A 12500-nucleotide genomic window follows, 5' to 3' on the forward strand; every position below is an offset into this window, starting at 1 on the left:
TGTATGTATCTATCTATCTATATACATACATACATACATATACATACATATATATGTATATATATATATATATATATATATGTATATATATATATATATATATATATATATATATATATATATATATATATATATATATATATGTATGTATATATAATCGAGGACGATTCCGAAACTGTTCTCACTTTCTTCAGTCAATCTAGTTTGTGCATTGCGGTTTTTTCTACCATATACATGTATTATGTGTAAGCGTATGCGTGTGCATGCGCGTGTATGTGCGTGTGTGTGTGTGTGCGTGTGGATGTGTGTGTGTGTCTATGTATGCTTATATTTGTATGCGTGTGTGCATGTTTGCGTGTGTAAATGTACATATACTTGTACCTACACACCCGTGCACGGTCTGTACGTGTGCGTAATTATCTCTGTGACTGTGTATCTAACAATATATTTCACCAACACCATGATCACGGTCAGTATTATCATCATCACAATCACCATTATCAATAACCCTATTATTCTTTACTCTTACCACCACAATTCTTCCTATTATTACCATCATCATCGTAAAAAGTCACGAGTTGAATTTTTTTACTGTAAAAAGCAATTATCAACTTTAATGTAAATACAACGTATGAATATGAAGAATCTTTGTTCCGTCGCAAAAATTCGAGAGAAAATATTGCCTCACGCAGGGACACAAATTTCCCAAAGCACTTATATATCATATTATTTCGTTCATGAAACTATAAAATACGAAATAACACACGCACAAAAAAAGAGAGGAGAAGACACAGGCGTACATAAATAATCATAAAGAAATGAGAAAGAGAGAGAGAGAGAGAGAGAGAGAGAGAGAGAGAGAGAGAGAGAGGGGGGGGATAGTAAAAAAAGAGAAAAGGAAGAGGTTGAGAGTGCGTAAGAAGGGTAGGAGGTGGAGGAGGAAGAGGAGTAGGAAGAGGAGTATGAGAAGGAGAAAGAAGAATAACAAAAAGAGAAGGAAGAAGAGATGAAGGAAAAGGAAAAAAAGGAGAAGGAGGAGGATGTGGAGAATTAGAAGAACAAAGAAAAACAGAAAAAAAGAGAAGAAGAAGAAAAAAAGAAGAATAAAGAACAAGAGGAGGAGAGGAAGGAGAAAGAGCAAGAGTAAGAGGAAGAGACGAAAATGGAGGAAGAGGTGGAGGAGGAGGAAGAGAAGCAGTTAGAAAAGAAGGAAGAGGAAGTGAGAGATGGAAGAAAAGACAGGAGTGAAATCAGAGGAAAAGGGGGAAAGCGGAAGATGAAGCCGCATAAAGCAAAAGAGAACAAAGAGAGAGAGAGAGAAAGAAAACGAGAATGGACGCCATGGTCGCAGCAAATCCTACCCCCCCCCCTCAAAAAAAAAAAAAAAAGATAAAAAAGATGAAAAAAAAATAAAAAAAAATGAAAGAATATACGACAAGAAAGCAAGCAGACAGGCAGGTCGCGGTGGCAATCAGTCCCAGTGAGCTTGCATATGCATGAATCAGATCAAGGAGGAGGGATAAAGGTGAGGGGGAGGGGGGGGGGGGGTAGGAGGGTCCTTCATGGGGCATAGGGAGGGTGGGGGGAGGGAGGGATGGAAGGGAGGGGGAGGCGGGGGTGGGGGGGCTGGGGATTGAAGGCTTATGAATTGGATTAGGATTCACGTGTCACTCCTGTGTGCTTGGTTTATCCTCCGTCTCTGATCACGCAGGCGTTTGTGACCGGGGTGCTGCATACGATTTTTTTTTTTTTTTTTTTTTTTTTGTTTATGCCGGATGAATTCGTGCATGCAATGTTCTCGCACGTATGACTCCACGTACACAAGCATTTACATTCATATATATACAAGCTTAGACGGATATACCTAACAAGCTCAGACGGATATACATATGTACGAATGTGTCTCCGTTTTGGGCGTACAATACGTGGACAAACACATCCACAGCTGACACCTTTCTCAGCATTACGAGGCCTGAGACAACATCCACCCCACCCCCACCCCCACCCCCCGCCATGCACACCCTATCACACAGGTACCCTTCCTCCTTCCCCCCCACCCCTACCCCACCCCGCTATGCACACCCTATCACACAGGTACCCTTCCTCCCCCCCTCCCCCACCCTTACCCCACCCCCTCCCCCCTCCCGCACGAGGACAATGTTTCTGTCACCTCACGCGTTACGGATGTAGCAAGGCCCTGATACCCCCCCCCCCCTCCCTCCGAAAGCCCCCCGCGTGAGACAGGATTATGAAACGGGCGGGCGCAGGTGCTCTTGTCCACGCCACACACTCGGCCGGTCGCGAAAGGGATAACTCATACTCCCTCTTGCGCGCGAGCTTACGCAACGAGGACTTGCACAAGGCAGACGGGGTAACTGTGGAGGTTCTGGTCTGTCTGAATCTACAATGGAGGTCTCGGGGTCTTTCACTTCGGGTCCTTTGTTCATGTGGGAATTTGTGTCAACTTGATCATACGTGCGTGCACAGGGACAATAAAGAAGAAGAACAGAGGGAGGAGGAAGAGAGAGAGGGAATTCATGTCAACTTAATCATGCATACGTACATAGGGACATAAAAGACATAACAAACACACTCACACATAAAGTAGAAGAAGAGGAGAGAGAGAGAGAGAGAGAGAGAGAGAGAGAGAGAGAGAGAGAGAGAGAGAGAGAGAGAGAGAGAGAGAGAGAGAGAGAGAGAGAGAGAGAGAGAAGAGAGTGAAAGAAATAGAGTAAAGGAGAAAGAGTGAAGAGAGTGAAATAGATAGAGTAAAAGAGAGAGAAGAGAGTGAAAGAAATAGAGTAAGAGAGAGAGAGAGAGAGAGAGAGAGACGCTGCATACAAACGCACACACGAACATGTAAGTATGGCCGTAAGTATACGTATTGTGCCTCTTCACCTTCCCGGGTACGATTTCAATTGGTTTGTTTCTCAAGCAGCGTTTTATGGGCAGATAAGACATCTTAGAAGGACCTTCGGAGTGTGTGGTTGTGTGTAGACTTTTCTCTCTCTCTCTCTCTCTCTCTCTCTCTCTCTCTCTCTCTCTCTCTCTCTCTCTCTCTCTCTCTCTCTCTCTCTATATAATATATATATATATATATATATATATATATATATATATATATATATATATATATATATATATATATAAATATATATATATATATATATATATATATATATATATATAGATATATATATATATATATATATATATATATATATATATATATATATATATATATATATATATATATATATATATATATATATATATATATATATATCTCCATCTGTGTGTGTGTGTGTGTGTGTGTGTGTGTGTGTGTGTGTGTGTGTGTGTGTATGTGTGTGTGCGTGTGTGTGTGTCTATGTACGAATGCGAGTGTGTGTGTGTGTGATGGAAGGTCATCCGTGAAAAACAAAAAGGACTCACGCAGAAGGGGAATGAAGAGAAGCAAGCGCCGCACACGCCACAAGGGCCGCGAGGGGAGGAAACCCGCTGAAAGGACAACAGACGCGGGAGGACGGAAGGAAGTTTTTGTTTTTTTTTTTCTTTCTTTTTTTTTTCTTTTCTTCTTTTTTTTTGCGTGATCATCCTTTAGTTCCGTTGCTTTTTTTTTTTTTTTTTTTTTTGTACGTGATCATCCTTTAGTTCCGCTGCAAGCCATGTTTTGCAGGGTGCTTCCTCTTCCTGCTCCTTCTCCTCCTCCTAGAGCCTCCCTCTCCCCTTCCCCTTCTCATCCCTTCCTCCTTCTTCTTCTCTTCCTCTAGTCTTCCCCTCCTCCTTCTCCTCTTCCTTTATTTCCTCTACTTCCTCCTCCTCCCTCTTTTCTCTTCTTCCTTCTCCTTTTTCCCTTCCTCCTCCTCTCTAAGTCCTCTTCCTCTTTCTCCCCCTCCTTTCCCTTTCCCCTCTTTACCCTCCTCTCCTCCATCCTGCTCCTCACCTTCCTCCCCCTACCCCACCCCTTCCCATTCCTTCTCCCCCCTCTTCCTCCCCCTCCACTTCTTCCTCTTTCCCCCTCACCCCCCCCCACCCCTTCCTATTCCTTCTCCCCCTCTTCCTCCCCCTCCACTTCCTATTCCTTCTCCCCCTCTCCCCCCCCCCTTCCTATTCCTTCTCTCCCCTCTTCCTCTTCCACCCTCTCCCTCCCCTCCACTTCCTCCTCTTCCCCTCTCTTCCTCCCCCACCCTTCCTATTCCTTCTCCCCCTCCCCTTCCTCCTCTTCCCCTCTCTCCCCCTCAGCCGAGTTTAATCTCCCGAGCCAAAACTTGGAGGAGGAGGCCCTTTGTCCGCCAGATCCCGCCCTCGTCGCGCGGATGCTGCAGGGCGGCCGCGGCGACAAGAGACCCCGAGATGGATCACGGGGCCGGCGATGTCTTCCTATTGACAACGGCGACTCATCGGTTTAATCCCACTCTCTTTAGGCGACCCTGTGACGTCATTGGCCGCCCATCAATCTTGCTGCGATCGTTTGTCCGTGTCAAGGATATGTGTCCTGCGCAGAGCAAATATCTCTGGGTATGTAAGCGGATAGGTATACAAGTGGATAAATCAGTGTTGAAATACGGATAAAAAATATACACTTATGTATCTGTCTACACACACACACACACATACACACACACACACACACACACACACACACACACACACACACACACACACACACACACACACACACACACACATATATATATATATATATATATATATATATATATATATATATATATATATATATATATATATATATATATATATATATATATATATGTGTGTGTGTGTGTGTGTGTGTGTGTGTATGTGTGTGTGTGTGTGTGTGTGTGTGTGTGTGTGTGTGTGTGTGTGTATACATATATGCACATACACACACACACATATATATTCCTAAAGCCGAGTCTTTCCTTCCGTTTCTTATTATTTCCTTTACGAAATCTTCTCCCATTTTTCTTCTACACCAGATTTGTTCTTCAAAATAACTTCCCTTATCAGCATAATCTTCCGATGCTTGTTTTTCAAGGCAAAATTGAGCGGAAGCATAAACCATTATTCTTCAGTAATCATCTCCATGCTACGCCAGATTTCTGAAAACAGAGTCTGCATCGCAGGCACTTCGGGGAATCTTGTAAGAGTTCAGCGGTTGCAATAAGGGGCTTCTGTCCACTTACCTTTTTACACTTGACGAGCGCGACGATGGTGATGAGATTGCCGGGGACGCCCAGCACGATGAAGAGGACGCAGCAGAAGACGGCGAAGTCCAGCAGCAACGGCGGGTAGTTGGCGAAGAGTGTCTCCGCCTCGCTCGTGCTGTTGCCGCCGTGGTGGCTGCCGTTGTACGTGTACGCGGAGAAGTAGGGTGCGCCCTGCAGGCCCAACAGCCCCTGGAAGTCCCCGCTCTCCAGGGCACCGAAGGTCTCGTTGCCACCGTCGAGGGTGAGGTTGAAGACGTCTCTAAAGATCGAGGATGAATTTCTGGACGGTAGAGAGCCCTCGTCGTCTGCGGCGCGGGGCGAGAACCCTAACAAAGCACCCATGAAGCTGCTGGCCGCGCCGCCCTCGCCCACGGACACCTCGGCGGAGGCGGCCACGGACTCAGCTTCTCCATTACCTACTAAACCAACACGAGCATTTTCAAACGCTTCATTTCTAGATCCGACACTAAAAGCACCTACTGACTGGTTTTCAAGGCGGTGATATTCCTGACTATCTAATCTCACATCACTGTCGTTTTCACTGCTAATGTAACCACTACTCATCGCGTTGTAAACCGAGTATAACGCGTCGCTAACGTTGTCCCGCTGCGCCTCCGTGTCACTCCCCGCATCCGTCGCTCCTGCAACCCCCCAAGGCCCCGCGTCTGCGCCTCCCTCTGGGACTCTCCTGTAGTCCTCTAGTCTTGAGGGGTGTGAGGAATTGCTGGGCCATCCTTCGCCCCCCGAGGCACTGGGCCAGGAGGAGGCCGACGGCGCCACCCCGGGCCGACTCAGCCCCAGCGCGAGGATCTCGGCCACGGAGGTGAAGTTCCTGGCCGCCATGGCGAACGGGAGGCACGCGAGCTCGAGATTCCCGCCGGTTAACTTCCCAGAAAACACTGTCGAGCGCAGAACGGCATCGTCACTTCCTGATGTGCGATCTGGAAATAGAAAAGAAAAGGGTTATTATTTTCTTCTTAGGACGGGCGTGCATAGATTGATTTACGTTTCTAAGCAGGTAAAGCTTCTTATATAATTTTGTCGATGAATTTAATATAATATGTATGTGTATGTAGATGGATATATAGATAGAAAGTTTTATAAGCAGATAGACAGATGGACGGACTGATCACACAAACACACACACACACACACACACACACACACACACACACACACACACACACACACTTACACACACACACACTTACACACTCGTATACACAACATTAAGCCCCTCGAGCCAATGAGAGCCATTGTCCGCTGCGAAGTGGGGTGTGGGCCAGTGCCCTTGACACGACCCCAACAACAAACGCTTCTCAAGCAATTAATTGGCATGTTATTAGATCTTCTTCTTTCGAGAGGAAGTAGTATATCCACCCTCATCGCTGATCTTCCGGTTTACGTAGCTGCGATCGAGTGATTTACGATATTTGTCCGCAATCCGTTAAGCCGTTTGTGTAAGCTCGTTCACAATGGGAAGATGACTGATAGACGTCGGGGCTTCGTCTAGGCTGGACTGGTCAGGCTTTCTGTCTCGGCTTTTTTCAAGGAACAAGTAATTGGGTTGAAGAGTAGAAGGCGGATGGGAGGAGAGAAGGAAATCGAGGAGTAACGAAAGCTCGAAAGACAGGAAGACGTGTGTATATATATATATATATATATATGAATATATATATATATATATATATATATATGTATATTATATATATATATATATATATATATATATATATATATATACATATATATATATATATATATATATATATATACATATATATATATATATATATATATATATATGTATACATATATGCATATATATATGTATATATATATATATATATATATATATATATATATATATATATATATATATATATGCATATATATATATATGCATATATATATATATATATATATATATATATATATATATATATATATATATATATATGCATATATATATATACATATATATATATATATATATATATATATATAAATATATATTTATATTATTTATATATATGTATTATATATATACATATACATATATATATATATATATATATATATATATATATATATATATATATATATATATATATATATATATATATATATGTGTGTGTGTGTGTGTGTGTGTGTGTGTGTGTGTGTGTGTATAGATATATATCATAAATATATATATATATATATATATATATATATATATATATATATATATATACATATATATATATATATATATATATATATATATATATATATATATATTCTTTCTTGCGAGAGAGAGAGAGAGAGAGAGAGAGAGAGAGAGAGAGAGAGAGAGAGACAGAGACAGACAGACAGACAGAAGATATATATATATATATATATATATATATATATATATATATATATATATATATATAGAGAGAGAGAGAGAGAGAGAGAGAGAGAGAGAGAGAGAGAGAGAGAGAGAGAGAGAGAGAGAGAGAGAGAGAGAGAGAGAGAAGGGCAGACAGACAGAAAAGAGAGAGAGAGAGAGAGAGAGTAAATAAGCACATAGATCGATATGAATGTGGCCATTTATATATCGAATTACCATCAGCGTATATCAACTCATTTTATCCCCATCAACTTGCTATGAACACGAGCATATCCTGTTTTACCACACGGGCCAAAAACTCGCTCGGCCTCACGCCAGCCTGTGCGCGCGGGCTGAGGGGGCTGAGAGGGGGTGAGAGGGGGTGAGAGGAGGGAGAGGGGATGAGAGGGGGGGTGAGAGGGGGGAGAGGGGATGAGAGAGGGTGAGAGGGGGGAGAGTGGGGGAGGGGGGAGAGGGGGGGAGAGGGTGAGAGGGTCAGAGGGGTGGGAGAGCTAAGAGTGGTGAGAGGGGTGAAAGGGCTAAAAGGGGTGAGAGGGATGAGAGGAGGGAGAGGGGGGAGACAGCTGAGAGAGGATGAGAGGGGTGAGTAGGGGGTGAGAAGGGGTGAATGGGCCGAGAGAGCTGAGAGGGCTCAGAGATCAGAAAGGGCTGAGAGGGCTAGGATCACAGAGAGGGAGGAGGGGCTAATAGTACGGAGAGGGAGGAGTGGGCTAATATAACAGCGAGGGATGAGAGGGCTTTGAGGGCCGGGAGATCAGAAAGGGCTGAGAGGGGTGAGAGGGGGGAGGGGTGAGATCAGAAAGGGCTGAGAGGGCTGAGAGGGGGGAAGATCAGAAAGAGCTGAGAGGGGGTGAGAGGGGGTGAGATCAGAAAGGGCTGAGGGGGTGAGAGGGGGGGAGGGAGGGAGATCATAAAGGGCTGAGATGGGGTGAGAGGGGGTGAGAGGAAGGGAAATCAGAAAGGGTTTGAGAGGGGGTGAGAGGGGTGGGAGATCAGAAAGCGCTGAGAGGGGGTGAGAGGGGGGGAGGGAGGGAGATCAGAAAGGGCTGAGATGGGGTGAGAGGGGGTGAGAGGAAGGGAGATCAGAAAGGGCTGAGAGGGGGTGAGAGGGGTGGGAGATCAGAAAGGGCTGAGAGGGGGTGAGAGGGGGGGAGGGAGGGAGATCAGAAAGGGCTGAGAGGGGGTGAGAGGGGGGGAGAGGGGGGGAGGAAGGGAGATCAGAAAGGGCTGAGAGGGGGTGAGAGGAAGGGAGATCAAAAAGGGCTGAGAGGGCTGAGAGGGAGATCAGAGGGGGTGAGAGGGGGTGAGAGGTCTAAGAGAACGCGAAGGGCTGAAAGGGCTGACTCAGGGAAGCCCGGTGGTGCCGCTCGTCTGGGCAGCCACTTGACCGCCTCACGTGCACCGCAGCTGCCCCGCCCGCGCCCTCCTTCGCGCCCACGAGGCGATGGGCGGCGGCAGGGGCTCAGCTTTGCGAAGTAATGGTAACACATACGTGTGTGGATGATGAATGTGTGTATACATACATGCATATATATACATATGTATGTGTGTGTGTGTGTTGAAATACTGATATAGATAGATAGATAGATAGATATAGATAGATCGATCGATAGATAGATAGATGGATAGATATGTATATACACACATACACACAAACACACACACACACACACACACAAACACACACACACACACACACACACACACACACATATATATATATATTTATATATATATATATATATATATATATATATATATATATATATATATATATATATATATTTAGCTATGTATGTATAAATGCAGATAAATGTGTGTACATGTTTGTGATATTAATATTTTGTTTAATGAACTTTCCTGAAAAGTACTATGTATAGCAACTACTCCTCCCCCCCCCCCCATCTCCCCACCCACCCTCTCTCTCTCTCCCTCCAACGCTATGAAGGCTATGAATAATATATGACCTTGAAAAGGTAAAGAAAAGCTGATGAAATATATATTTCTCCCTGTATGTAAAACGTTAAAAAAAAAAGAAAAAAAAAATCGTGGTCAGTACTGGCTTGCAGCGAGAAAGAGAGTAAAAAAGTGCGAGTTTTGCGGCAAGTTATTTCAAGCGTGAATGAGTGAAATAAAAAAAAAGTAAATAAAAAGAATCTAAAAAAATAAAACAAACTGAAAAAAGAACTAGAAGAATTTGGAAGACAAAACGGAAACGTTGTTAAAGTAAATCCAATTATTTTTTAGCATCTGTTCCAAATTCCCTAGCACTGCCAGCTTTTCATAGTCATAGGGTTGAAATTCCTTTATTTCTATCCGTTAACTGCTGAGAGGGAACTCCACAAACCAACCAACAAACAAACAGTACTTCCATATACACACACCATATTTGGCACATGGATGACGTGCAGCACCTCCAGTGCCATGGCTGCAATCGAATTAAAAAAGTACTCAATTGGTTTAGTGTTTTATGGCCCCAAGTTAATCTTATAAACGGTTGCTCAGACCTTCAGGAGAAAAATAGGGAAAGAAATGCTGGTGCAAAGATATATATATATATATATATATATATATATATATATATATATATATATATATATATATATATGAATGTATGTATATATATATATATATATATATATATATATATATATATATATATATATATATATATGTATGTATATATATATATATATATATATATATGTATGTATGTATGTATATATATATATATGTATGTATATATATATATATATATATATATATATATATATATATATATATATATATATATATATATATATATATATATATATATATATATATATATATATATATATAAATGCGTGTATGTGTATATATGTGTGTGAGCGTGTCCGTGTGTGCGCGCATACGTCCGTGTGCGTGTGATAACGTGTTTCTAAGAATAAAAGACGTCTAAGTTTTGCATCAGTTGCCATGGTAACTATCCCTTGACATTATGTATTGCAGGGACGGATCATCACATTTCGTATCAAATCACATTTATACTTAGAAATCAATTTCAGAATCATTTTGTGCTTACTAAATTATTAGCATGTCATGTAAGAGATTACCATTTGGCTGAGTTGCTTGAATGACTCCCAAGCACATAAATTCAGGAACAAGCAGAGACAAATGCTTCTCAATGCCTCGTCTGTTTCAGCTAGTAGCCATTTCTGTTATAATCAATGACGTCATTCATTGTCCTATAATGTAAAAGGCATTTGAGTGAAGTAACGTTCCAGTTTAACTTCATCAGTATAGATAACTTGTTTTAGTTCGCAATTGACATCATTTCTAGATACATTTCCTGTTCATTTCTCTGCTCATGTTACTTGCGGTCTTTTGGAGTTTGGAAAATGATTGAGACGTATGTGAATAGATAAACTGGGAATATCCGATCGTTTATTCCTATTTTTCTTCTTCTTCCTTCCTCTTTCTCTCTCTGTCTCTGTCTTTCTCTCTTTTTTTATATCTTTTTTGCAAATTGTTGGCAAGTAAGTCATGAGATCTAGCCGCGGAATGGCTGGTAAGGACCATTTGCTGATTATACATTAGAGTAACGGCTGTATTGGATTAAAACTTGTATTTTTCCTCTCTCTCTCTCTCTCTCTCTTTCTCTTTCTTTCTCTCTCTCTCTCTCTCTCTCTCTCTCTCTCTCTCTCTCTCTCTCTCTCTCTCTCTCTCTCTCTCTCTCTCTCTATATATATATATATATATATATATATATATATATATATATATATATTTATATATATATATATATATATATATATATATACATATATATATATATATATATATATATATATATATATGTATATATATATATATATATATATATATATACATATATACACACACACACACAAGTTCTGTCCCGGCTGTGACTTCCCTTCGAAAGACAAGGAACCTCGCCGCCATGCATCATTCTCCCTCGACAGGCGAGCTCGATACCATCTTCCTCCGATGGCAGTTTCTCCGCTGATGTGATAAAGAAATCGTGTTTTCTCGAGCAGTCGCGTCTCAGATATATTGAAGCCATTCAAAGTGTTGAAATACAGAGATACTTTACGGTTTTAGAGTGGATGACATATCGCTTTTCATAAGAATGGATACTTCCATGTACTTTATCATCGTTCTTTACGATCGAGATATACATATAAAGAATTCTTTTATGGTGCTTTTGGCGAGTTTAATGCGATTCGTGTTCAAGTGCTGTCACGAGAGCTTAATGTAAGGAGTTTTGGTTGTGTGTAAACATTGTGTAAACGTAATTCTAGCTTCAAAACTTATGTGCACTAAGAGCCTTCGTGTAATTAAGTTCATACTGTTAATACTCGTACATACTAATTTTAACCATGGTAAATAACAAGACTAGTCTGTGGTCGCAACATTGTTAAAAAACGACTGTGTAATGTGTAACACTAACTTCTTAACTGCGTATGAAATCTTTTACGGCTTCAAAGTGTAATATTAAGAGCGATATGTGTATTTATGATGGTTTATCCCTGTGAAGATAAACAACAAAGCAAGAACAATTACAGAGCAAAAACAATCAAACAAGCAACCCCTTTAATGACGCCGTGGCACTGAAAATCCATATTAGATGACAATAATCCAACACCCCTTTTTTTGGCTTGTGTGTGTTTTTTTTTTTTTTTCCTCTCATTGAAATGGAGCTCTACCAAGAATTCCTCCTGTAATGAGATGTCATTGCCATCATAACGCAGCGAAATGATATTATCATAAGCACCAGGATAATGAAACGAGATGTAGCATATAGCATATGACACGCTCGTTCTTAGGGGCAAAAGAAGGCAAAGTAAGTGTCGAGTTTAGCGCAGGATTCTCACAGGTCAACAGCCGGTGGAAGTAACGTCAGCGGCGCAGAAGTGAGATAAATG

At 41.6% G+C, this 12500-nt stretch overlaps 1 protein-coding gene across 1 annotated transcript in view; it reads right to left on the minus strand.

The window, feature by feature from the left end:
- Positions 1-12500, minus strand: part of LOC113809961 (D(2) dopamine receptor-like) — a 294863-nt gene that overhangs the window by 219376 nt on the left and 62987 nt on the right. The window contains exon 2 of the mRNA XM_070141006.1: positions 5172-6136. Within this exon, the coding sequence (XP_069997107.1) occupies positions 5172-6038 (867 nt within the window). The 5' untranslated portion in view covers positions 6039-6136. The remainder of the gene's footprint in view (positions 1-5171; positions 6137-12500) is intronic.

Source organism: Penaeus vannamei, chromosome 27 (genome assembly GCF_042767895.1).
Source record: "Penaeus vannamei isolate JL-2024 chromosome 27, ASM4276789v1, whole genome shotgun sequence".
NCBI lineage: Eukaryota > Metazoa > Arthropoda > Malacostraca > Decapoda > Penaeidae > Penaeus > Penaeus vannamei.